The sequence below is a fragment of the Hibiscus syriacus genome, unplaced genomic scaffold (assembly GCF_006381635.1).
Source record: "Hibiscus syriacus cultivar Baekdansim isolate YM2019G1 unplaced genomic scaffold, ASM638163v2 tig00013285_pilon, whole genome shotgun sequence".
Lineage (NCBI taxonomy): Eukaryota > Viridiplantae > Streptophyta > Magnoliopsida > Malvales > Malvaceae > Hibiscus > Hibiscus syriacus.
In genome coordinates this window covers 459,590-483,545 of record NW_024062299.1, presented here as the reverse complement: position 1 = coordinate 483,545, position 23,956 = coordinate 459,590, and the positions used below count along the sequence as shown (strand labels likewise).

The 23,956-nt window shown below is 35.5% G+C and overlaps 2 protein-coding genes across 3 annotated transcripts; both read left to right on the top strand.

The window, feature by feature from the left end:
• Positions 1 to 13,910, top strand: LOC120205966 (putative ALA-interacting subunit 2). Of its 2 annotated transcripts, XM_039205716.1 has the most exons (8): positions 10,654 to 10,800; positions 11,176 to 11,289; positions 11,806 to 11,867; positions 12,009 to 12,083; positions 12,204 to 12,320; positions 12,748 to 12,818; positions 13,088 to 13,385; positions 13,603 to 13,910. In XM_039205716.1, exons 2-8 carry the CDS (start codon positions 11,241 to 11,243, stop codon positions 13,894 to 13,896), a joined length of 966 nt encoding a protein of 321 aa, XP_039061647.1. In that variant the 5' UTR covers positions 10,654 to 10,800; positions 11,176 to 11,240; the 3' UTR covers positions 13,897 to 13,910. The 2 variants fall into 2 exon arrangements, with proteins under 2 accessions (XP_039061648.1, XP_039061647.1); XM_039205717.1 differs by lacking the exons at positions 10,654 to 10,800; positions 12,009 to 12,083 and adding an exon at positions 1 to 6 and having other exon boundaries at positions 11,258 to 11,289.
• A 9,111-nt stretch (positions 13,911 to 23,021) lies between these two features.
• LOC120205965 lies at positions 23,022 to 23,313 on the top strand. The gene has a single exon (XM_039205714.1). It carries the CDS (start codon positions 23,065 to 23,067, stop codon positions 23,290 to 23,292), a length of 228 nt encoding a protein of 75 aa, XP_039061645.1. The 5' UTR covers positions 23,022 to 23,064; the 3' UTR covers positions 23,293 to 23,313.
• Positions 23,314 to 23,956: the final 643 nt, after the last annotated feature.

The following is a 23,956-nucleotide window of genomic DNA, read 5'->3' as shown; positions in this document are numbered from 1 at the left end:
TGTTGAGTTCTTGCATGGATTTGTGGGAGATGGCGCTGTTTGTTGCTTAGATTTAACAGAGATGAGACGATGCTGCGGAAAAGCCTTGTTTGTGTGGCCAGAAAGTGTGGGAATTGGAGGGGAAAATGTCTTGGTCGTTGAGTGGAAAGAGTTCTAACTGCAGAGAGCATTTGGCGGCTATATCTCCATCTCATTAACATATAATAATTACCCTCCAATATCTTTTCTTTTATTCCACTTTAATTTTTTAATAATTTTTACGAGCCTGATTCATATTTTATGATCAAAATCCGTATTTGGAATTGTTCAAAAGGAACTAATTTAAAAAATGTAAGAATATTGAAAAAGAAAGTGAAACTTCACCCTCCATTTATTTTATTTATTTATGTTCTGGGGTTGCTTGGTATCATCGCTTTTCCTCGTTATTGTTGAAAAACACATTTCTCTATCTACTTGTATTTTGTAGTGTAGACACTAATTTCCGTCCATATTTTTTTATTTTATACATATATACACATATATATTATATAGTTTGCAAATTGTTTTTGAAAATACATATATAATATATAGTTTAAAACATTTTTTGAAAATATGTATATTATATAGTTTTTAAAATATTTTTGAAAATCATATAATATATAGTTTTTGAAAACGTTTTTAAAATATATATAATGTATACTTTAGAAAACGTTATGAAAACATTTATATAATATATAATTTTTAAAAAAACAATTTGAAAGTATATTTTTTGAAAATTATATAATATATAGTTTTTGAAAACGTTTTTAAAATATATATAATGTATACTTTTGAAAACGTTATGAAAACATTTATATAATATATAATTTTTAAAAACCATTTTGAAAATATATTTTTTGAAAATTATATAATATATAGTTTTTGAAAACGTTTTTAAAATATATATAATAGATACTTTTGAAAACATTATGAAAACATTTATATAATATATAATTTTTAAAAACCATTTTGAAAATATATATAATATATAGTTTTTTAAAAACATTTTAAAAAATTTGTATATTATATGTTTTTGAAAACGTTTATATATATATTATTATTATCATCATTATTTATTATTATTTTTATCACTTATTTTATTTTATTTTTTCCCGTGTCAGGTCCAAATGGGTCAACTGTCCAATCCAACAAAGTCACAGTCAGAGTCCAAACACAGATGGGCCTGATCCAGTCTGGTAAGTTTAGGGTTTGGAAACCCTGAATGATATCAGTTTCAACGGCGCCGCAAGACCGGGGAGATGAACGGTCAACAGTGCCAACGACCGGCCGAAATCCCCGGGACTGACCCATCCCGGGGTGACCGGCCACAACGGCCACGAGCACCCTTATTTCGGAACCGACAGGTCTCCGATGGGGGGTATAAATACCCCCACCAAGCCTGTCACAGTGGGGGGGGAGGTCCAAAATACATCATCAACAGCACACACAGAACCCATCAGGGATCGAACCAGTACCAAACCACAAGCAAACCAAAATCAAGTCCCACAAAAAAACCGAGGATCAAGACCCACGACGAACACAGTAAACATCAACCATCACACTACGAACCGAGAACCCACAACTACAGAGAGATATCAACAGTACCCAACATCGGACAGAAAACAAAGCAAGTATCAAATATATAAACTCAAAGGCCGAAGCCCCAGCAGAAAATCTAAGCAAGTAAAAGAACTGAGGCAAAGCAAAGCAAAGCAAATCGAAGAACCACCAGGAAGACGACGATTTCTCGCCCCAAAGGGTAAGGATCGAGACCTTCAAGGCTAGATCTACTCCGATCTAGTGTCGTTTTCACTGTTTCGAGGCCAGATTCTACATCGGGGGGTCGAGAGGAGGCTATCAGTTGTGTTTGGGTTAGTTCCGGTCATCGGCGCCTCCGTGCGCCGCCGCTTGCAGTCGCGGCTCCGCCACTTGCAGTCGCGGCTCCGCCACCTTTTCCTCTCTCCGGCGAGGGAGGGGGAGAGAGTTCTGAACTCTCCCTTTTCTTTTTCTTTCTGGAATAAAGAAGAAAATGATGAGAGTAAAGGAAGGGGGCATCGTTTGGATTTAAGTGCTAGAACCAAAACGGTGCCGTTCTGGCACCAGATGAAACGACGCCGTTTTACGAGGGGCCATTGTGCAATTATGGGATTGTTAAATTCTCTCTGCCGTCCCTAATGGTTTGAATCGCATTTCAATCTAGTCACCATTTGTAATTTTGACCCTGAATTTGCAATTCAATTAATTTGGTCACTGTTTTTTTATTTGTGATTTGGCTCATAACTTTCTACTTTTTTTTTGCAGTCCATTTTGATACCAATTTAGCCCGTCAATTCCATGTTATTTATTTATTTTTTTTTTTTTGGTCCCCCTAAGTCTCATTTTATTTTATCGCTATTATTGTTAGTATTTTCCTTCATTTTTTTATTTATTACTTTTAAGCTTTACCATTTCTTTCCCTTTTACTAATTTTAATTTTATCTATCATATTTTTCTATCCTCTTGGACTTATTTATTTTTCACTTATTTTTTTTTTCCCTTTCTTTTGACTTGTTATTATTTTTTCGATTCATTTAATATTTTTTTTTTCTAACATTTTTGTTTCTTCTTTTAGAAGAATTTCAACCGATCAAAGGTAAGCAACTCGAATCGAATTTTAATTTTTCGCAATTTAAGACAACTGGAAACTAATTGGTACCGAAAGGGCGGTTCAAGGGTGTTAATCCTTCCTTGACCGTAACCGACTCCCGAACCCGACATATCACTGGTAAGACGCAGATCAGGTAAGAAATAGGGTATCCGATCAACCCATTTATTTTTAAATAAATGATCGGTGGTGACTCCCAACCCACTCATTTCAAGTCGAAGCCCAAGTTTGGGCCCAACCGAAAAGACGGTTACGACAGCTTGGCGACTCTGCTGGGGACAGGTAAGTGAGTCAGGCCAGAATTAATTTTCGGTTGTCTTTTTATGCGAAAATGGTAAATTTAAATTTTAATTTATTTATTCGATTCGAATTATTTACCTTTGATTATTTTTTTCAAATAAATAGTTGTACTAACATTTTTTAATGATTTCAGATTTTTCAAAGTTTTCATCTCAGGCTCTATACCCGAGCTCCAAACCCTATTTAAGTGGGGGTGAAAGCGACGCCTTCGTGTGAATTTATTCACCGTGCGGGCCTAGCAAGTAGCCTTCGGGATTCATATACCTTATGTCTTCGTGTGAATTTATTCTCCGTATGGGCATAAGGGAATGTTTCCTCTCGAGTTTAACTTAGTCCACACAAGCTTATAATGGGCTTAGGACTAAGGGTCTGGCAAGCCCAAGGGGGCACCGGCAAGGAGAACTCGAGTACCGTTTTTTAGAACCTAAACCGGGAGAGTACAGGGAATTAGAGCCCACCCCAAAACCTCATTTCAAACCCTAGGATGCCGGAATTATTTCCTGCTTTACTTTCTGTTCAAAGCATGCGAACTAGACAAATATGCGGTTAGGATTTGTTTGAAATTAGCATGCGAGATAGATATCATGTGGGGTAGGACTTTTCATTTTCATCTTTTTTTTTATTATTATCCTTATCTCACTAAATTTTTTTTTCTCCTTTCATTTTTGTTCTTTTGCATTTTTTATACCATTCACATCATTAAAACGAGGTGTTGATCCACAAAAATGTGTTTGTTAAAGCATGAATAATCTGTATTAATGGACAAAGGAGTTATAATACAAAGAGACAAAAAGCTCCGAAGTCCAACCGTGATCAAAGAATACTCAGAGACAAGAGTTGCAGGGGCAAGACGAGGGAATGGTTACTGACCTGGAGAGTCCTTTCAAAAATTACGAGAACAAGATGGTGAAACCCTAGCTAAGCCGGAGACCATCATTGATGAATTCCAAAAACAAGTCGACGAATTTCGGATGAAGGGTTCCAATGGCACTTTCGTTTGGAACGAGCTCGGCATAGAGTGAAGGCCGGAGATGCAGTCATTCGAGACCTTTTTTGGGGCAAGCAACTTATCACCCGCACAAGTTTAGCCAAAGGAACCGGAATGGTTCGAAAGGGTATTCAACCGGTGAAAAAGCGAAAGACGAATCAACTTTCCAAAGGCTGTGCAGGATCTATACCATCAAAAAAGTTTTTTGTCTCTTCAGACGTAACATTTTTGTCCCCAATAAGGATTATTCAGAATAATAGGCACATTTTTCGGATCAATGCCTCGAACATTTCATGCATCATACATTCAGACATGTTGTGCATTTTGTTACTTTTCTTTACATTCGCATTATGATTCCTTTTTTTTTTTTATTGCATTCACATGTCTCATCAAAAATGGGAACATTTCGACCCTATTCCCATGACCTACAAAGAGCTCTACAAATAACTTTTTGACACACACATGTGGTGTCACCGTATCCAGGGAAATCCATGAAGCCCCGTACCCCAGGTAGTACGATGAGAACGCTCGTTGCGAAAATCGTAGCGGAGTCCCAGGGCGCACTATCGAGAATTACTCCACAGTCAAGAGAATCATACAGAAAATACGTAACAAGAATCGAATCAACTTCAACAATTTGGGGGCATCCAAGTGAGGAAGATCATTTCATCATTTGAGGCATTCTGTTTGAATCTGTTTTTTCATTATTTCTTAAGTTTTTTGTAAGGACTTTTGAATAAATTTATGTTACTTTAAAGATGATAAGCAATGGATCACATTTGCAAACTTGCAATTCTTTGAATATCATTTGAATTAAGAAACTCTGTGAATGGTTCAAAGTTACGGATCTTTAACAAAATAACATGTTTTAAAACAATGAATTTGACTTTACCCAGAATATACACTCAAACACCGTACCCTGCTCTTGTAATTAACCAATATAACATTTTCCTTTCATAAGGTGCGGACAACATGGGGCATCATTTGCATATGACCATTACTATGCTTTTTATTTAGGACGTTCAATGACGATGATGATCTTTACAAATGAAAGAGTCGAGTAGGTAAATCCAGTTTAGGTCAGTTGTTTGAAAATTGAACTCTAAAGATGAGATTCCTTGACTTTCAAAAACACCTAGACTATGACAGGTTCTTCTTGACAATCTTAAGAAATTAAATCCGTAAAAACTGAGCTATTCCGCTAAGGCAATCGGTTATAGAGGAAACTTGAAAGCCCTGGCCTTATGAGTAGATTACGTTCAAACCATGACATTGCTCGGACACTTGGCAATTCGGTGTTTGCTCCACTGCTCTTGTCAGGCCGAAGACTCTGTGATGAGATGAACCCTTCAGTTAACTTGATAAGGGTGATTATAATATTAAGCTGTCCCTCTAAAGCAATTGGTTAAACGCCCCGGCTTTATGGATTCAGCTAGTCAGATAACGACAAATTAAATCAAATTTATCTAAGCAAGAAATTTTCGGTAAAATGGACTAAGGGAGTTAAGGAACACATGTTATAGTCAACTACACACAAGCACTTAAGAATTTCATTTTTAGACCGATGTTTTTGCACTGCCTTTGTTAGAGGAGCCTACAAAGCTTGAACAAATATAAGATTTCAGAGGACTGAAATAAAAGGTCTAGTAAGTGATCATGCTAGTTGTGTCATTTTGTCCGCACCCAAATGAAATGCCAAAGCATATTTCGATATTTAAAAAAAATGATGACATTTTGGGTTACCAAAACCTTAGAAAGGAGGCCAATCTAAAAGCCAACTCATCCATTTGGACATTTGTCAAAGATTGTTAACTCTGAAAGCATTAAAAGAGCTCTTGATTCCTTTGATATTTTTTGAACTCACATTTACAATTTGATTCAATTGCGAACAATATTTTACAACAGTTTCATCAGGTCTCTCTCCTAAAACAAGAAAAAGAGAAAAACATTTTCAAGCAGAACAGTCTCAGATATGAAAGGTCTGTAAAGCCAAAGCTCGGGAAGCAAATGGGGCACGATCCATTCCAAGGACCTGATTGACAGATAAAACACGAGACTCCACCTAGAGGATAACACATAATTCATATTGTATGCATCTTAAACATACTTAGGTGCATCACATTCATCATTTTAGCATACACGTTTTTGCAGCTTTTAGAGTCAAGTTTTGACTTCAGAATGAAGGATACTCGATTCTCAAGCGCCTTCAAAGAAGGATAGTGGTTGCTTAACTCGGCAGTAAGGAGCTACACCTCAACCGACTTGATATCTCAGAATCAATTTCAGATAGGTTCGAGAACCAGTTCAAAACAAATCCAGTTCGACTCAAACTCATCCATGAGCATCATGTTTCCAGTTAAAACTTTCAAGCCAGATTTCAATTCCATGACGGAAGATATCCGACTCAAAATTTGGCGAGAAGGGCCATCATTCATTTAAAGGAAATTTACAGCACAACTTAAGTCAAGAAAAGTTGGTTGTCAATAAACAATTTCTCAAATTCAGAGCCAATTTCAACTTCACAACGAAGGATATTGGACTCCAGACAACGCAAGTTCAACTTCACAACGAAGGGACCGCTGGTTGTCAACAAATATTTCGTCAATTCAGAGCCAATCTCAACTTCACAACGAAGGATATTGGACTCCAGACAACGCAAGTTCAACTTCACAACGAAGGGACCGCTGGTTGTCAACAAACATTTCGTCAATTCAGAGCCAATCTCAACTTCACGACGAAGGATATTGGACTCCAGACAACGCAAGTTCAACTTCACAACGAAGGGACCGCTGGTTGTCAACAAACATTTCGTCAATTCAGAGCCAATCTCAACTTCACAACGAAGGATATTGGACTCCAGACAACGCAAGTTCAACTTCATGACGAAGGGACCGCTGGTTGTCAACAAATATTTCGTCAATTCAGAGCCAATTTCAACTTCACAACGAAGGATATTGGACTCCAGACAACGCAAGTTCAACTTCACAACGAAGGGACCGCTGGTTGTCAACAAACACTTCTCAAATTCAGAGCCAATTTCAACTTCACAACGAAGGATATTGGACTCCAGACAACGCAAGTTCAACTTCACAACGAAGGGACCGCTGGTTGTCAACAAATATTTCGTCAATTCAGAGCCAATTTCAACTTCACAACGAAGGATATTGGACTCCAGACAACGCAAGTTCAACTTCACAACGAAGGGACCGCTGGTTGTCAACAAATATTTCGTCAATTCAGAGCCAATCTCAACTTCACAACGAAGGATATTGGACTCCAGACAACGCAAGTTCAACTTCACAACGAAGGGACCGCTGGTTGTCAACAAACATTTCGTCAATTCAGAGCCAATCTCAACTTCACGACGAAGGATATTGGACTCCAGACAACGCAAGTTCAACTTCACAACGAAGGGACCGCTGGTTGTCAACAAACATTTCGTCAATTCAGAGCCAATCTCAACTTCACAACGAAGGATATTGGACTCCAGACAACGCAAGTTCAACTTCATGACGAAGGGACCGCTGGTTGTCAACAAACAACTTCTCAATTTCAGAGCCAATTTCAACTTCACAACGAAGGATATTGGACTCCAGACAACGCAAGTTCAACTTCACAACGAAGGGACCGCTGGTTGTCAACAAACAACTTCTCAATTTCAGAGCCAATTTCAAACTTCATAGCAAAGGATATCATATCATTTACAACATAACTCATGGCAAGAAAGGTTATTTGTCAATAAAATTGTCGAGTTCGACTCTATTCAGCTCGACGATACCTCAATCACACTACTGTTCGGCTGCAATCAAGGTTTTCAAATCGAGAAGAAGACATGGGTCAGCCGTGACTTAGTGACAGTCAATCGTTTTCCAGCAGCATAGTTTAAGTCGAGAAAAACTATATGTCAGTGAAGACCTTTCGAGTTCGTTTTCGTTCAGCTCAAGGGCATGGTGGAATCAAAGAACTACTTTCCAGTCAATTCTTAACCAAGGTCCTTAAACTGAGGAAAAGACCGAGGTTGACTATAATTGGGCAACAAGAAGTCGCATTCCGATTCAATTCCATATCATTTCAAGATTGACTTGACTTCACGACGGAGGGGTCATCCGCAGCTCAATCCGACAGGGGGTTTTTTTCTTCAACCCCACTGAACGAAAATTTGTGTCTTTTTATCTTTGTCCTATTTTTCGTTCCACGAAAAAGGACAAAGAGGGGCAGCTGTAGACACTAATTTCCGTCCATATTTTTTTATTTTATACATATATACACATATATATTATATAGTTTGCAAATTGTTTTTGAAAATACATATATAATATATAGTTTAAAACATTTTTTGAAAATATGTATATTATATAGTTTTTAAAATATTTTTGAAAATCATATAATATATAGTTTTTGAAAACGTTTTTAAAATATATATAATGTATACTTTAGAAAACGTTATGAAAACATTTATATAATATATAATTTTTAAAAAAACAATTTGAAAGTATATTTTTTGAAAATTATATAATATATAGTTTTTGAAAACGTTTTTAAAATATATATAATGTATACTTTTGAAAACGTTATGAAAACATTTATATAATATATAATTTTTAAAAACCATTTTGAAAATATATTTTTTGAAAATTATATAATATATAGTTTTTGAAAACGTTTTTAAAATATATATAATAGATACTTTTGAAAACATTATGAAAACATTTATATAATATATAATTTTTAAAAACCATTTTGAAAATATATATAATATATAGTTTTTTAAAAACATTTTAAAAAATTTGTATATTATATGTTTTTGAAAACGTTTATATATATATTATTATTATCATCATTATTTATTATTATTTTTATCACTTATTTTATTTTATTTTTTCCCGTGTCAGGTCCAAATGGGTCAACTGTCCAATCCAACAAAGTCACAGTCAGAGTCCAAACACAGATGGGCCTGATCCAGTCTGGTAAGTTTAGGGTTTGGAAACCCTGAATGATATCAGTTTCAACGGCGCCGCAAGACCGGGGAGATGAACGGTCAACAGTGCCAACGACCGGCCGAAATCCCCGGGACTGACCCATCCCGGGGTGACCGGCCACAACGGCCACGAGCACCCTTATTTCGGAACCGACAGGTCTCCGATGGGGGGTATAAATACCCCCACCAAGCCTGTCACAGTGGGGGGGGAGGTCCAAAATACATCATCAACAGCACACAGAACCCATCAGGGATCGAACCAGTACCAAACCACAAGCAACCAAAATCAAGTCCCACAAAAAAACCGAGGATCAAGACCCACGACGAACACAGTAAACATCAACCATCACACTACGAACCGAGAACCCACAACTACAGAGAGATATCAACAGTACCCAACATCGGACAGAAAACAAAGCAAGTATCAAATATATAAACTCAAAGGCCGAAGCCCCAGCAGAAAATCTAAGCAAGTAAAAGAACTGAGGCAAAGCAAAGCAAAGCAAATCGAAGAACCACCAGGAAGACGACGATTTCTCGCCCCAAAGGGTAAGGATCGAGACCTTCAAGGCTAGATCTACTCCGATCTAGTGTCGTTTTCACTGTTTCGAGGCCAGATTCTACATCGGGGGGTCGAGAGGAGGCTATCAGTTGTGTTTGGGTTAGTTCCGGTCATCGGCGCCTCCGTGCGCCGCCGCTTGCAGTCGCGGCTCCGCCACTTGCAGTCGCGGCTCCGCCACCTTTTCCTCTCTCCGGCGAGGGAGGGGGAGAGAGTTCTGAACTCTCCCTTTTCTTTTTCTTTCTGGAATAAAGAAGAAAATGATGAGAGTAAAGGAAGGGGGCATCGTTTGGATTTAAGTGCTAGAACCAAAACGGTGCCGTTCTGGCACCAGATGAAACGACGCCGTTTTACGAGGGGCCATTGTGCAATTATGGGATTGTTAAATTCTCTCCGCCGTCCCTAATGGTTTGAATCGCATTTCAATCTAGTCACCATTTGTAATTTTGACCCTGAATTTGCAATTCAATTAATTTGGTCACTGTTTTTTTATTTGTGATTTGGCTCATAACTTTCTACTTTTTTTTTGCAGTCCATTTTGATACCAATTTAGCCCGTCAATTCCATGTTATTTATTTATTTATTTTTTTTTTGGTCCCCCTAAGTCTCATTTTATTTTATCGCTATTATTGTTAGTATTTTCCTTCATTTTTTTATTTATTACTTTTAAGCTTTACCATTTCTTTCCCTTTTACTAATTTTAATTTTATCTATCATATTTTTCTATCCTCTTGGACTTATTTATTTTTCACTTATTTTTTTTTCCCTTTCTTTTGACTTGTTATTATTTTTTCGATTCATTTAATATTTTTTTTTCTAACATTTTTGTTTCTTCTTTTAGAAGAATTTCAACCGATCAAAGGTAAGCAACTCGAATCGAATTTTAATTTTTCGCAATTTAAGACAACTGGAAACTAATTGGTACCGAAAGGGCGGTTCAAGGGTGTTAATCCTTCCTTGACCGTAACCGACTCCCGAACCCGACATATCACTGGTAAGACGCAGATCAGGTAAGAAATAGGGTATCCGATCAACCCATTTATTTTTAAATAAATGATCGGTGGTGACTCCCAACCCACTCATTTCAAGTCGAAGCCCAAGTTTGGGCCCAACCGAAAAGACGGTTACGACATGTAGGATCAAAAGATTCCAGTTTTCCTCATGGAAGCAATCTTTTCAGTTTGGCTTCATTTAAAGAATAAAGAAAATTTTGCTTAAGTTTTCGCCTAATACGACCTTCCCTCCATATTTTCAAGCTCATTCTTTTGTACCTTGTCGAGATTGCCGCTAGTTCTCTCAGGTTGTCTCTCTCGGTAAGATTCTCTCTCTTTTCCTGTTTGGTTAATGAGGAAAATGAGAGGGACATGAATGTTGCACAAATTAACGCAGTGTAGTTTATAGGGGATTGGATTTTCTATATTTATTCGTTCATTCTTTTTACGGTGGAGTTTTAGATTGAGGGTTGGTGAAGTTATCGTAGATTACCTTTTGTTACCTAATGATCTGTTTGGTTGCCGGGAAATTTCAGAATAATAGTTATTTGATTCGGAGCTAAGATAAGATTAATATCTATTTGAGTTCGATAGTTACGCCTATTACATTTAACAATTAACACCTAGAAATGAGGTTTTTGAATTTCGGTTTGGCTTGTGGTTGTACTTTACTGTTTCTGTTGTGTTGCTATCTAGGAATTAAACCTTCAAAGGTTGCCGAAAGGATTGCGGTAGACGAACGCCACCGTGAAGATTCGGAAATGTCGGAAACTAACAGTGATAGACAGAGACGCGGAGACAGGGAATCAGGTTTTCCGTCTCTTTTAACCCTCATTCCCCTTGTTGTACTTGAGGCTTTTACTTCATGAATGTGTTGTTTTTGGTTTTATTTAAACCACAAATGCATGCTTACCTAACATTCGTTCATGTGCTCATGCTTCAAGTACATGTGAAGAGATATAAACATAGTTGATACAAAATACAAGTTCATATGTTCTTTACATATGTTTACTTACTACCTGCATTGTTTGCATCTGCCCATGAGTATTTGCAAGCAAATTTGTTCATCGATGTGGCTGTCTCTGCATGTGCACTTGTCACTCTCCTTCCGAGCATGTATGCTGGAGTCTTTTCTTCTTGGGGAGTTGTGGGAGTGAGAGCAGCAGGTGGAGTGATGGTGCATTTTTTGAATTGTTTATCCATAATCACCATTAAGGATTAATAATGTCTTTTCTGGTATCAGGCAACATGTTATTTAGTCCGGTGGGCAATTGAATATTGCCTCATTAATATTATTAACTTGGTCTTCTTATGGTTGTTTTGCAGCTTTTTATCTGTTTACTCAGCAAAGGCTTCCTGCCTGCAAACCTGTCCTTACGCCACCATGGGTAAGAGCATGGCAACATCTTTAGTACCTGAAAATTTTCACTCGTCTCTGGCTAATATTTAACTTGCATTTTGTGATGTTAGGTGTCAATAATGCTGATTATTGCCTAGTTTTATTTACGGGTTTATCTTCGTTTCTGCAGGTCATTACGATATATTTTCTTGTAGGTTTCATTTTCGTTCCCGTTGGCCTTTTTACTCTGCGAGCTTCTCATAGTGTAATTGTCCATTCTTTGGCTCTTGTCATCTCATGTAGCTATATATTATACTTCTTTTCCCAGCATCAATTGATGCATTTAGAACATGCTTGTGAATAAGCATTTTCCTTTGGTTCGTAGGTTGTAGAAATCGAGGAACGATATGACATAGAATGTGTGCCTTCACAATTTAGAAATGATAAGGTTTCGTATATCCAGGATGACTCGGTTCCCAAGAATTGTTCTCTTCTCTTCAAGGTGATACTTCTTTTCTGCATTACAATATGAACTTTAAGTTGGTTCCTTTTGAAGTGTTCAAATATTAACCTTGAGATGGAATAGTCAGTTCCATGTATAGTTGCTATGGGGATGTTTCATTCATTTCGAACCATGTCTAGCCAAGCTATATATACCTTCAACCATTCTTTCTCAGTCATTACAACGCATTACACTGCAGTACATCAGCAATCGAGTGTCTATTTCTGGGAAAAGTGAAAATTTGTGTCACAGTATTTCTTCCTATTCTTTTACATCCTTTGTAAGTCAATTTTATATTTCTGGAATGCAGAGAGAAACATATACTCAGCTGCCAGTATAGGTGCATTATTCTTAGTAGAATACAGGTCTTTAGTAAGCTGCATTGTTTTTTCGTAACACTTATTTTGCATCTATCATTTCTTTGTAGGTGGACAAGTACATGAAAGCTCCTATTTACATTTACTATCAGCTTGAAAACTATTATCAGAATCATCGGAGGTGCGGAATCTTTCACTTGACGGGTTTAAATATTTGCCTTTGATCAACATCGATAAAATGATCCATTGCCATTAAATTGTCTTCTTTTTCCTTTTTGGTGAAAATATTGCCGTTAAATTCTTTAAATGAACTACTAAGGGGATTGTTGCCTTTTACTTTTTGCATTCTTTTGTATTTGTTATTTACATTTAATTCAAATTTTGAAAATTCCATGGTTTGATCTTCATTGTTTCTCCAGTTTGCACTTCACTGGTCTAAACGTTTTCCAGGTACGTCAGAAGCAGAAGTGATCAGCAACTCTTACATGGACGGAACTTTCATGGCACAAGTTACTGTCAACCTTTGGAGTCGAGCAATAATCGGCCTATAGTTCCTTGTGGATTGATAGCATGGAGTTTATTTAACGATACATTTACATTTATTCGTGGTAAAGCATTACTCAAGGTCAACAGGACAAACATTGCCTGGAAAAGCGACCGGGATCACAAGTTTGGAAAGAATGTATACCCTTTCAATTTCCAAAATGGTACTTGGATTGGTGGTGGAAAGCTGAACCCGAGAATTCCGGTAAGTACTTGCTCTATCCAGAGACATTCTACTGCGGTCTTTCTGATTTCAGTACTCGAAATACCTGATTCCAACATCTTGCAATAAACGGATAATGTCTTTTCATTATGTACATACAGTCTTTCCGGTTCAAGTATTTGCTAAAGCTTGAGAAATAATCTTTTGGTTTTGTTTTTCTTGCACTTTCTTTTGGCACTGGTGAATGAATGCATTATAGCTAAGCAATCAGGAGGATCTTATTGTATGGATGCGTATATCCGCGCTCCCTAGCTTCCGAAAATTGTATGGGAGAATTGAAGAGGATTTAGATGTGGGTGATTATGTGGTTGTTCAGCTAATGAACGACTACAACACTTACAGTTTTGGGGGTAAAAAGAAGCTTGTTCTTTCAACATCAAACTGGTTGGGGGGAAAGAACGACTTCCTTGGTCTTGCGTACGTCTTTGTTGGTTCTTCTTCGCTTACCGTTGCCATTGTTTTCATGCTCCTACATCTACGTTCTCAGAGGTAAAAGTTCAATCGGTAACATACAACTTTTGATTCTCTTCACTTCCATCAAAAGACTACTTATTGAGAGCCATTCTTTTTCATCTACCAAATGCTAACATGCCCTTATTTTTCAGATTTCTGGAAATATCTTATGATGCTTTGCTAATAATAATCTTTCTGTTTGCAGGTCTTAATGTGGACATGAGTTATTTACCATGGAGCAGGAAAAGCCTTTCCGGGTGATTCAACCGATGAAATTCCGTCTGACATTTTAAGCTCCAAATCAGTGAGTGATTTCAAACTGTAATCCGAAACAGGGTTAGGTTATTCCAGTTCTGAATTAGTTAACAACAAGCTTTTCATACATGTAAATAGCTGAACATAAGAATATTTTCAGACCAGTTGCTATATGTTGTGACAAATCAATGCAAAATGGATAACATATCTTTGAATCATCCTCGACAATTTATACAATAATGTTAAAAAACCCCTTTTTCATCCCGGTAGAGGAGGGGCTCGTGTTAAGTCGCCAGCGGCCTTATCCCAAAACATGATTGTGTTTCATTTGTCTGATTCATCATCATCTTCTCTTGTATATATCATTTGAAAAAGACCAGAACTAACCACATTGTGTAGAACATGCATCTGTATCCACTGCATGTGCCTCTGTCCCACTTTCTTTGTTTCATTCAAACCGCATTTATACTTTGAAAGACCAGTCCGTAGTGTACTGTTTTTCGACTTTCCGATCGATGTGGACTGTAGATGGAACGAAGCAAACATTGTGTTGATGGATTGGCTCAATATCTATGAACTCTTAACCATATAATTTTACTTACAAACTACATTTTCTTCCCCTTTAATCCTTATCCTTAACTTATAGGAGGAAATTCGGTTGGTTGGTCTTCACAGTTGCATCTTCCTCAGGGAATTAGCCATGTCTAGATGGTTTGGTCACGTGGGTTAACCTCCATCTTTAAATATTCTTGTCTGTTTTGGTTTAAATTATTGTCAACAAACTTCCAGCCATTTTTATCTGTCATTTTCCCTTATTTTAAACACTGTAACACCTCTTTATCCCCTTCCTATATAAACCCTACCTTGCTCTCCAAGCTCTCCACACCCCAAATTCCTATATTCTTATCAATATTCTCCTTCAACCACCAAAACCCCCAGTCAAAAACCACTCCTCTTTTTTGTTATCAACCTCAGAGATGGGATGCAAGCAGAACTGGAGTGCTGTGGCACCGGCACGTCTTGTTTCCAGGAGAAAATCTTCGAGTTTTCCGAGATTAGAGACCATTGTCGAAGAAGGGTGTGAAAATAAAGCAGTTTTCACCAAGAAAATCTTGCTTTACGTTCCCGTGGTAACATCCGCAGTTTTCTACCTGGTGTACAAGGACGTGACTGGTTGTGCATGAGCCATCATCTCCCCATGCTTTTACAAACGGAATTGCAGAAGCTGTGGGGCTTTAGATTTTGCTTTTGCTTCTCGGCGGCTTTGAAAAATTCAAGAGTCTTGGGGTCATGATGACCAGAAGCATGGAAATGGACAAGCCAAGGGAAATAAATGAAAAGAATTCGATGCTCAAGGAATGCGAGATTTGATCAAAATGTTTCAAATTTTGTAAATCATGCTCTATCATATCAATCCAAGTCTCCCGTCGTCTTTAAAATTTAACCGATTTGGATAAGCAACTTTGAGTAATTGACTTTTTATGATCGAATCAAATTGAATTAGAACAAGATTTGGATTAATCTGATCAAATTTTGGAGTTCAAGTTACATCTATTCTCTACCTATGCAAAAACACATAAATAGACAAAGAAATCAAAACAGGAAGAAGAACAAAGACCCCCTTCTTCAACACCTCCACATCACCACATTCCTCTTCGGGTATGGGCTCCAATGGAAGACAACTCGTATGTTTGTAGTGAGGTTTCACGAGGGATGGCGTCACTTCTCCCAATTCTTGCATGTATCTGATATCGTTTCTCATGTTCGTTTTATAGGAGAACACGAATTTTCTTTAAACCAGGAAACTTGTATTCAGATATGCAAATGTCTGTCGAATCAATTGTTAATAGCTTTGGATTGTTTATATATATATAGAAATATAATCGATATGAACTGAATTTTGAATCAATGTTTTTATGTACTTGTTAGCAAAATTTCTAATATCATTAACAAAATTCGAAATTTCACAACTGAAATCAAACAATATCTTTATAAGACAAGACATAAAATAAAATAGAAAGAGATAAGGGAATTAGAACCAAAGACAGTCCTCTGTCCAACCACAGAGTTCAAGTCAGAACCTTCTTCAAAAACGGTCTCTAATCTAGGACAAGTCGACGGTTTCTTGTGAGAAACAACGATGGAAGGTGCCTTTTCTTAGGTATTTTCCCAGAATTTCCCTTTTAGATCTTTCTTCGGCTGGAAAACCGATCAACTAATGCTGGGAAAATCCCAGAAGAGAGAAAATCTGGAGTTTTGATTTTGAGTATGGTAAATCGATGTGTTGCAGCATTGGTATTAATAGGGGAAGATTTTGGAGAAGAGGAGAGTGGTATTTGCACAATGGTGGAGAAGGGCAATGATCTAAGGGTGGGGACAGAGAGTTACAGATAACAAAACACAAAAGATTCACTTAATTTAAACAGTGTTTGATCCAAAATTAACTCTTCTTTTTGAAGCTCCATGATTCATAAATGTGACTAAGTAGTTTCCTTGTTTAAAAAAATGTTTAACAAATAACTTCAGATGCACTTAAATGTTAATGTTGGTGTCGGAGACAAAGCAACTTATGATCTCTAGGGAGAGGTAGTGAAGCCTTTAAACCAATGGCTAGCCTAGCCATGCATGATTAGAAGTGAGACAGTGAATTTGAGATGTCATGCTTTGTCCTTCTAAGGACAGTGTTGCTACTTTGAGACATCTCTCATGACGTGTTTCCAATGGAAGGGACAGTCTTCTTCACTTCAAAGTGGTAATCACGCTTGTTACTTGTAATTAGAGATGACCACGAGACAAAACGAGTTTTGATCTACTCTGATCTTATAATATTATTTTTTTTAAAAATAATGAATTCGGATCAGATACGGTAAAGGATTCGAAACGAACTGAAAAAAATAATATAATTATTTACTCAACTCAATCTTTTCCATCACCCAACTCTAGCTATATTCTTGTTTTGGTCATTGAACTTTAAAAATCAAAGAGAATCCAAAAAGCTAGGTTAAAATTTTGAAAAGGAAGGCTTTAGTGGTGTTTTTATAAATTTAAAAGGATTTTCGGGACATTTTCATCATTTCTAAAATATAGATATATTGTCATAACGTCATTAAATAATTAACAACGTAGTTACAAAAAGGGGAATAATATCAGAGTTGAGGGTTCAAATTGATAGTTTTTAAAGTTCAGTGACCAAACAATAATATAATCAAAGTTGAGTGATGAAATTTGCAATTTACCTTTTTAAATTTTTAGAAGTAGACATCCTTGTATGTGACTCTTCTCCATCCTTTCAATTGCTTGGAAACTTTTGAAGAGTCAAGTCAAGGGAAGTGGAAACTTCAGTAATCAATATGTACTTTATAGATGTCTCAAAGTTAATATGCACAAGAGAAACTAAAAGTTAAAAGACAATGTAATAATTAATTAATTGATTTAGCATAATAAAATATTAGATTTTTAAATAAAATTAAATATTAAATTTTAATCTTATGAATGCAATAAATTGAATTAGAAAAATCGTTTCCAAAATAGATATTTATAATATTCAATCTTAATTAATATGTCGAAATAATATATATATATATATATATATATATATATATAATTTAAAAAAAATAAAAAAGGCAATGATACAAGGAAACTAATTTTGGATAATGCAAGTAGGGATGGCAATGGGTCGGGTCGGGTCGGGTTTTTTGGTCATCCGACCTGACCCGAGAAGAAAGGGTCCTCCACCCGTGACCCGATCCGACTCGACGAAATTAAGGTTTCACCCGACCCGACCCGAATATATGACTTAGAAACCCGATCCGACCCGAAATAATAAAAAAAATATTTTTATTCAATAAAAACAGTGACTTAATTGAAAAAAATTATATATAGAGGGGTATTATTATAATTATCTCTAAATATATAGGATAAAATTATATATATTTTTTGGGTCAGGTTGGGTCGATTTTTTTCACCCTAAACCCGAACCCGACCTGACTCGAACAGTACAAAAAAAACCCAACCCGAATTTAACTTTTTTTAAAAAAATCCGACCCGATCAGGTCGAAACCGTCGGGTTCGGGTTGAGTCCATAACTGACACTGCCCTTTGACTGGTCTAACTGCAATTTTACCTAACCAGAAAGTCAGTCTTTTTACTGATGCAGATTTTGGTGCTTTCTCTTGCATTTACTAAGGGTAGTTTCATATAAAAAAAATTAATATATTTTTTAATATTTTTATTAAAATATTACCTAAAATATTATTATTTTTATTAAAAATATCAATTTCGCTATATAAAAAATAACATTTTAAGTAACATCTAATATTAATAATTATGGTAAAAAAAATAATGTTTTAGATAACACTTTATTGTAAATATGTTAAATATTTTAGGTAGCATCCAATATTAATATTTTCGATAGAAAAAATAATATTTTAAGTAACGTTTTATTAAAAATATTACAAAAATATTAATATTTCTAATAATATCTTTCTTTAACCGTATATTAAAACTGTTGTATCTTAGATATCTCCGTTTACTAATGCAGAACAATGTAATTACTGATAGATAACAGAAGCCTACAAGAACAAGAAAGAGATCAATTACAGTACATTTATTTACTTGAATAACACTTGGTTTCCAACAAAAAAAAACCCATGGAATACATCAGAGGTATGCTCATCGAGCATGGACATTGATTACATTACGGTAAGTGGTTCTTCACTTCTAAGAAACAAGTTTATAGAAAATATGGCAGCTGATGATGATGATGATGAAGCTTGGGGTAACGACTGCTCCTCCACGTTGATTTCCTCTTCGTTTTCTTCTTCATGGATGGTTTCTAGTGTTATGTGGATGTTGAGCCGACGCACGGCGATGAAACGGGCCGGCACGACGGCGGAGAAGGGAGTGAGAGGTGGGGTGTCGGCAGCAGCCATGGGACTGTAGAGCGTGTTTTGGAGAGTGGTGACAGAGAAGATATCAGCCATGGGGGGAAAGAAGGCTTTCTTCTGTAATGGAATTATGGAAATTTGAATGAATGTCAGTAAATGTTGAATTCCATGCTTGATTTATATAGAAGTTGTACATGGTTATATGACCCTTGGTTTTCAGATAATTACTTAAATGACATTTAAAAACTTTACCTGTTCCAAAATATATATATATATATATATATATATATATATGTAAGATCTGATGTCAATCAAGAAAGAAAAAAATTGATTGAATTCGAAAAAGTTATATTTATTTTTTTAATTTTTAAATTTGAATCGAATTAGAATTTTTAAAGTTTGAAATCAAAAAATGAAAATGAAAATTAGATTATTTTTGTCTTTAGTTAAATAATTTGATTGTTTTATGATTGGTCCTTAATTTTCTAATTTCTTCCGTTCAATTTAAGTTATTTTGATCAAATTTAAATAATATGCTCCTCGACCACATTATAATACTTGTGTAGATTTGATTTCTATTTCTGACAACACATTTTCTTTCTTTTAAAAGAGGGATTGGAACTAGGGAGGAGCATGAGATCCGAACCTGACCTGATCGGGTCAGGGGTTTTAAAAAAAAATTCAGGTTCAGGGTGAAAAATATCCGACCAGACCCGACCCAAAAAAATATATAATTTTACCTTATATTAAGGAATAATTACAATAATACCCTTCTATATATTTTTTTTCCAATTAAGTCAATGTTTTTATTGAATAAAAATAATTTTTTTATTATTTCAGGTCAGGTCGGGTTTTAAGTTATATATCAAGTCAGGTTCGGAGACTCCTTGTTCTTGGATCGGGTCGAGTGGACCAAAAACCCGACCCAACCCGACTCATGTGCATCCCTAATGGGAACTAAACTAATTAAGGGTTGTATTAAGAAGGCGACATGGAAAATAAAATAAATATGTCAATATTATCGTTAATTTTTTAACAGTTGATATTTAAAATATAAACTACATAACGTTAGTAGAAAACTTTGTGAAATCTCGAGAGATTAAACACATTTTTACTATATAGAATATCAAAACTCTTGTTTATCTCTTTCAAATCATCTTTAGTCTAATGTAACTATATCCAATATCTTATTTAATCAAATCAGTTTATCATTATTAATGGAAATGAAAAAGGATTGGAACTAACTTAATTAAGGGTTGTATTGCGAAGGCATGATGTACAACTGAAAAAAGAAGAGATTTTGTTACCAAAAAGAGAGAGAGGAGATTTGGATTTTACTTGTTTTTTGAATTAAATGCTTATTTAACAATTAAGGCATGCAGTTTCTTCGTTTTAAATATTGAATTACAGGTCTTTGTCAAATTCTCGAGGGCGGCGATCATTCAATTTCTTCAGGATCTTTCGTTTGAGACATGTTTGGCATGGTGTTTCCCTTGTTGCCCTGGAAGACACGGTACACGTCTTGAATACGCGTTACTACAGTGTTCTTAACCAATCGTGCATAAATAGAGTCGTGTGGTTTGAGTCGTTTGACGATGAAATGTTGAAATTTGTAACTGTTATTAATATTACTTCTTTGGATCATCCTTACCCTCAATGGCTACGATATCTTCATGTACAGAATTCATTATATTTGCTTGAAACTTGATGCAAACCAGAAGCAAATTCTTGTGATTGGAGTATATAGGGTTTAGGGTTTGTTTTGACTGATTAGGGTTTAATGATGTAATAGATAGGGTTTAGCTGTCTTAAATGCAAAGTTTGGAGGTATGTCTGCAAACCCTTTTTTGCCTTTTTGGTGCAGATAAAAATTGAAAGGTGAATCAAACCCCAAAAGTTGGTATTCGGAAACACCTGAAATGGGTATATTAGGCGATTAGCTTTCGGTATTTGCCCTCACGGATACGGCACAGGTGAAGATAAGACAGGGATGGGCCGATGGCTGCACTGCTTTCGGCGGTGCTTTGTTCAAACAAGCCGCGGATCAAAGTTTTGTTGCTTTACGTGTGTAGGAATGTGCTGGGGCATATCCCTGGATATATCATCCTCTCAAATTCGATGTGACCATGAATAAGCTTGAACCCTATCAAAGGTATGGTTGAACAAGGGGTCAATCCCAAACCATGAGAAATATGATGTAACCGTATAGCATAGAAAATTATTATACTTCTTTCGGATCTCCTTCCGAAGGTAATACCGTCATTTCTTCATTGTAAGTCTTGAGACTTTCAGAGTTCTTCAAAGTTTTTCGAAATTTCACTTTCTTTAGAGTTTTATATCTTTCGAAGATTCACATCTCTGGAACTTTCTCGAAGCCTCCAGAGTTTTACGTCTTCCGAAAAACTATTAATAACCTCTTGACATAACCATTGGAAGAACTACATGATTTGTTAGAGTCAAATATGCTATTTGACAATTAAATCTATTCAATATGTCAACCTAAAAATAGCAATCGTGAACCTAGAATCGACTAAATGTTATTATAAAACCCCAAAGTCAAAGTTGAAAAAAAAATAGTTTATTTGAGTTTTTCCCTTAGTTTTCACAAACTAAGCGACATTGATCACCTACAATTCCACAATAAATCATCGATCATGGTTCTTCATCTAAATTAAAAAAGTGAATTGTTTATATTTATCACAACCCAAATGTTAATCGTGGAAAAAAATTAAGACGAACCGTTCATCGAGAGACAAAAATACGAAACTCTTTAAGACTAGAACAAGTTGCAGTCATAGAGAGATTAATCCACCTAGAAACCACATCTTTTTTTGTAAGAAGGGCAAGGGTCATAACAAAAAAAGACAGCCAGTTGACAATTGCAAAGTTTTCATGGTTCGTCGAGGCTTATTCTTATTGTATAGTGAAACGGGAGAAGAGAAAAATTGTGGCAAAGAAAATCACCAGGCGAACTGCTCATCCTGTTCACATTTTCCCCCTCCTCGTATTCAAATTTAGTTTAGGTATCGATTTGATCATTAAACTTTAAAATCCTTCAATTTTAGCATTAAACTTTTAACATTAGTTGTTTTTTCTTAATTATTGAGCCGTTAAATTATTAACACTCGGATAATGTGATAGTTTGATAATGATGTGTGAAATGAAAGTAATATATATATATATATATATATATATATATATATATATATATATATATCATCTTCTTCTTCATGAAAGTTAGGGTTTTTCATTCATTTTCAACTGTAGTTAGACATTGTTATTTTCTGGGCATCTTTTGTGGTTACCCTGTACATCGAAGAACTCGTCTCATCATCCTCTACCACTTTATCAATTTAAATTTTCTTAAAACCCACTAAATTATACATAAAATCTATCATTTTAGGGATTTGATGATTTTCTCTGATTTAAGAGATTTGGTATGTTTATTTTATGATACGAATGACGAGGAACATTATTTCGAGAGTACGAACAACATATCTTGAAATTAGCCTCATCAAACGGCCATTGGATGTGATTAGAGTTTTAGAATGTTGGATCTTTAGGTGATTTTTTATTAATTTTGAGTATATTTTATAGAAAACAAATTCGATGAGAAGAAAGAAGAGTGAATATATGAATATTTTGATAATAATCTTATCACGAATGTTGATGATGATAGACGGCAACAATTAGTCGACTACGATAACAGAAGAAATTAAAAATTTTATGTAAAAAAAACAAAAAAGTAAATTATCATATAAGTGCAAATTTAAAGTTATTAATGATCCCAGCAAACTGCAAATCTATAAACGTCCCAGCTGGGTACTTATCTCTCAGGATCTTGTTTCTGCAACATCAAACATCAGAGAACTTTTGGGAATTCATATCAAAAAGTAAGTGGCGGCACTAGTAGGTAATTTCATATTAATGACAAGACAAAGACCACTGTCTCAATTTAAGCCAAGCCACCTCTTATATAATCCTTATCTTAGCGCTTTAGCTTCTGCATATCCAAAAACCAGGCTTTCCTTCTCGGGGTTTACCTTTTCCACAAATCTCTTACGAACATGACGAATTCTCGTATCCATAGGTTCATCATGGAGGTTGCACCACCGGAGTTTGTTAGCGTGATGAGGCAAAGAAGGAGGACGATGTTGGACACCATTAGTGAAGACGATAGAGATGGCAGCTACGCCGATACTTCGATCCCTGCAGCGGCTGCTGCTGCTAGTTTTACTTCTTCATCTTCTTCAGCCACTACCGTGATGGCTCGCTACACGAATTTTTTTATGTAGGTCTATATGTATGTATGTAGAGAGTAGTGACAAAAGTTTTTATCAATAAATTAAAAACATTTATGTTAAGAAATTAACCCTTTCATTTACTAATGTGGAACATCATCAAACTAAAAACCTTTAATGTTCTAGTGATTAAAATGTTATAAATCGATAATATAAATGAGTAAAATGTTATTTTTTAGAATTGGATGATTAAAAGTGATCAATTATGAAACAAAAATGACCATTTCAATAATTTACTCTATTACAAGGGTAAACTACACATTTAGTACCCAACTATCATATTTGTTCCATTTTGGTCACTCAACTATATTTTTTTCCAAAAGCATACATAATGTTTAGTTTTGGTTACATTTTGGTCACCTATTGTTGAAAAATTAACGGGTGATACTGATGTAACACCATAAAATAATGTTACATCATCATTGAAAAAATAAAAAATTTCACACTAGTAGTTCTATTAATTTTTTAATAATAGATGATCAAGATGAAACCAAAATGTAACATTAGGTATGATTTAAAAAAATAGATTAGTGATCAAAACAAAATAAAAATGATAGTTAAAGTACTAAATGTGTAGTTTACCCTATAAATTAATAAGCCGAAGAAGGAGCAGGCCCAAATACTTAGAAAATGCCCGGCCTATCTCCACAACTGAAAG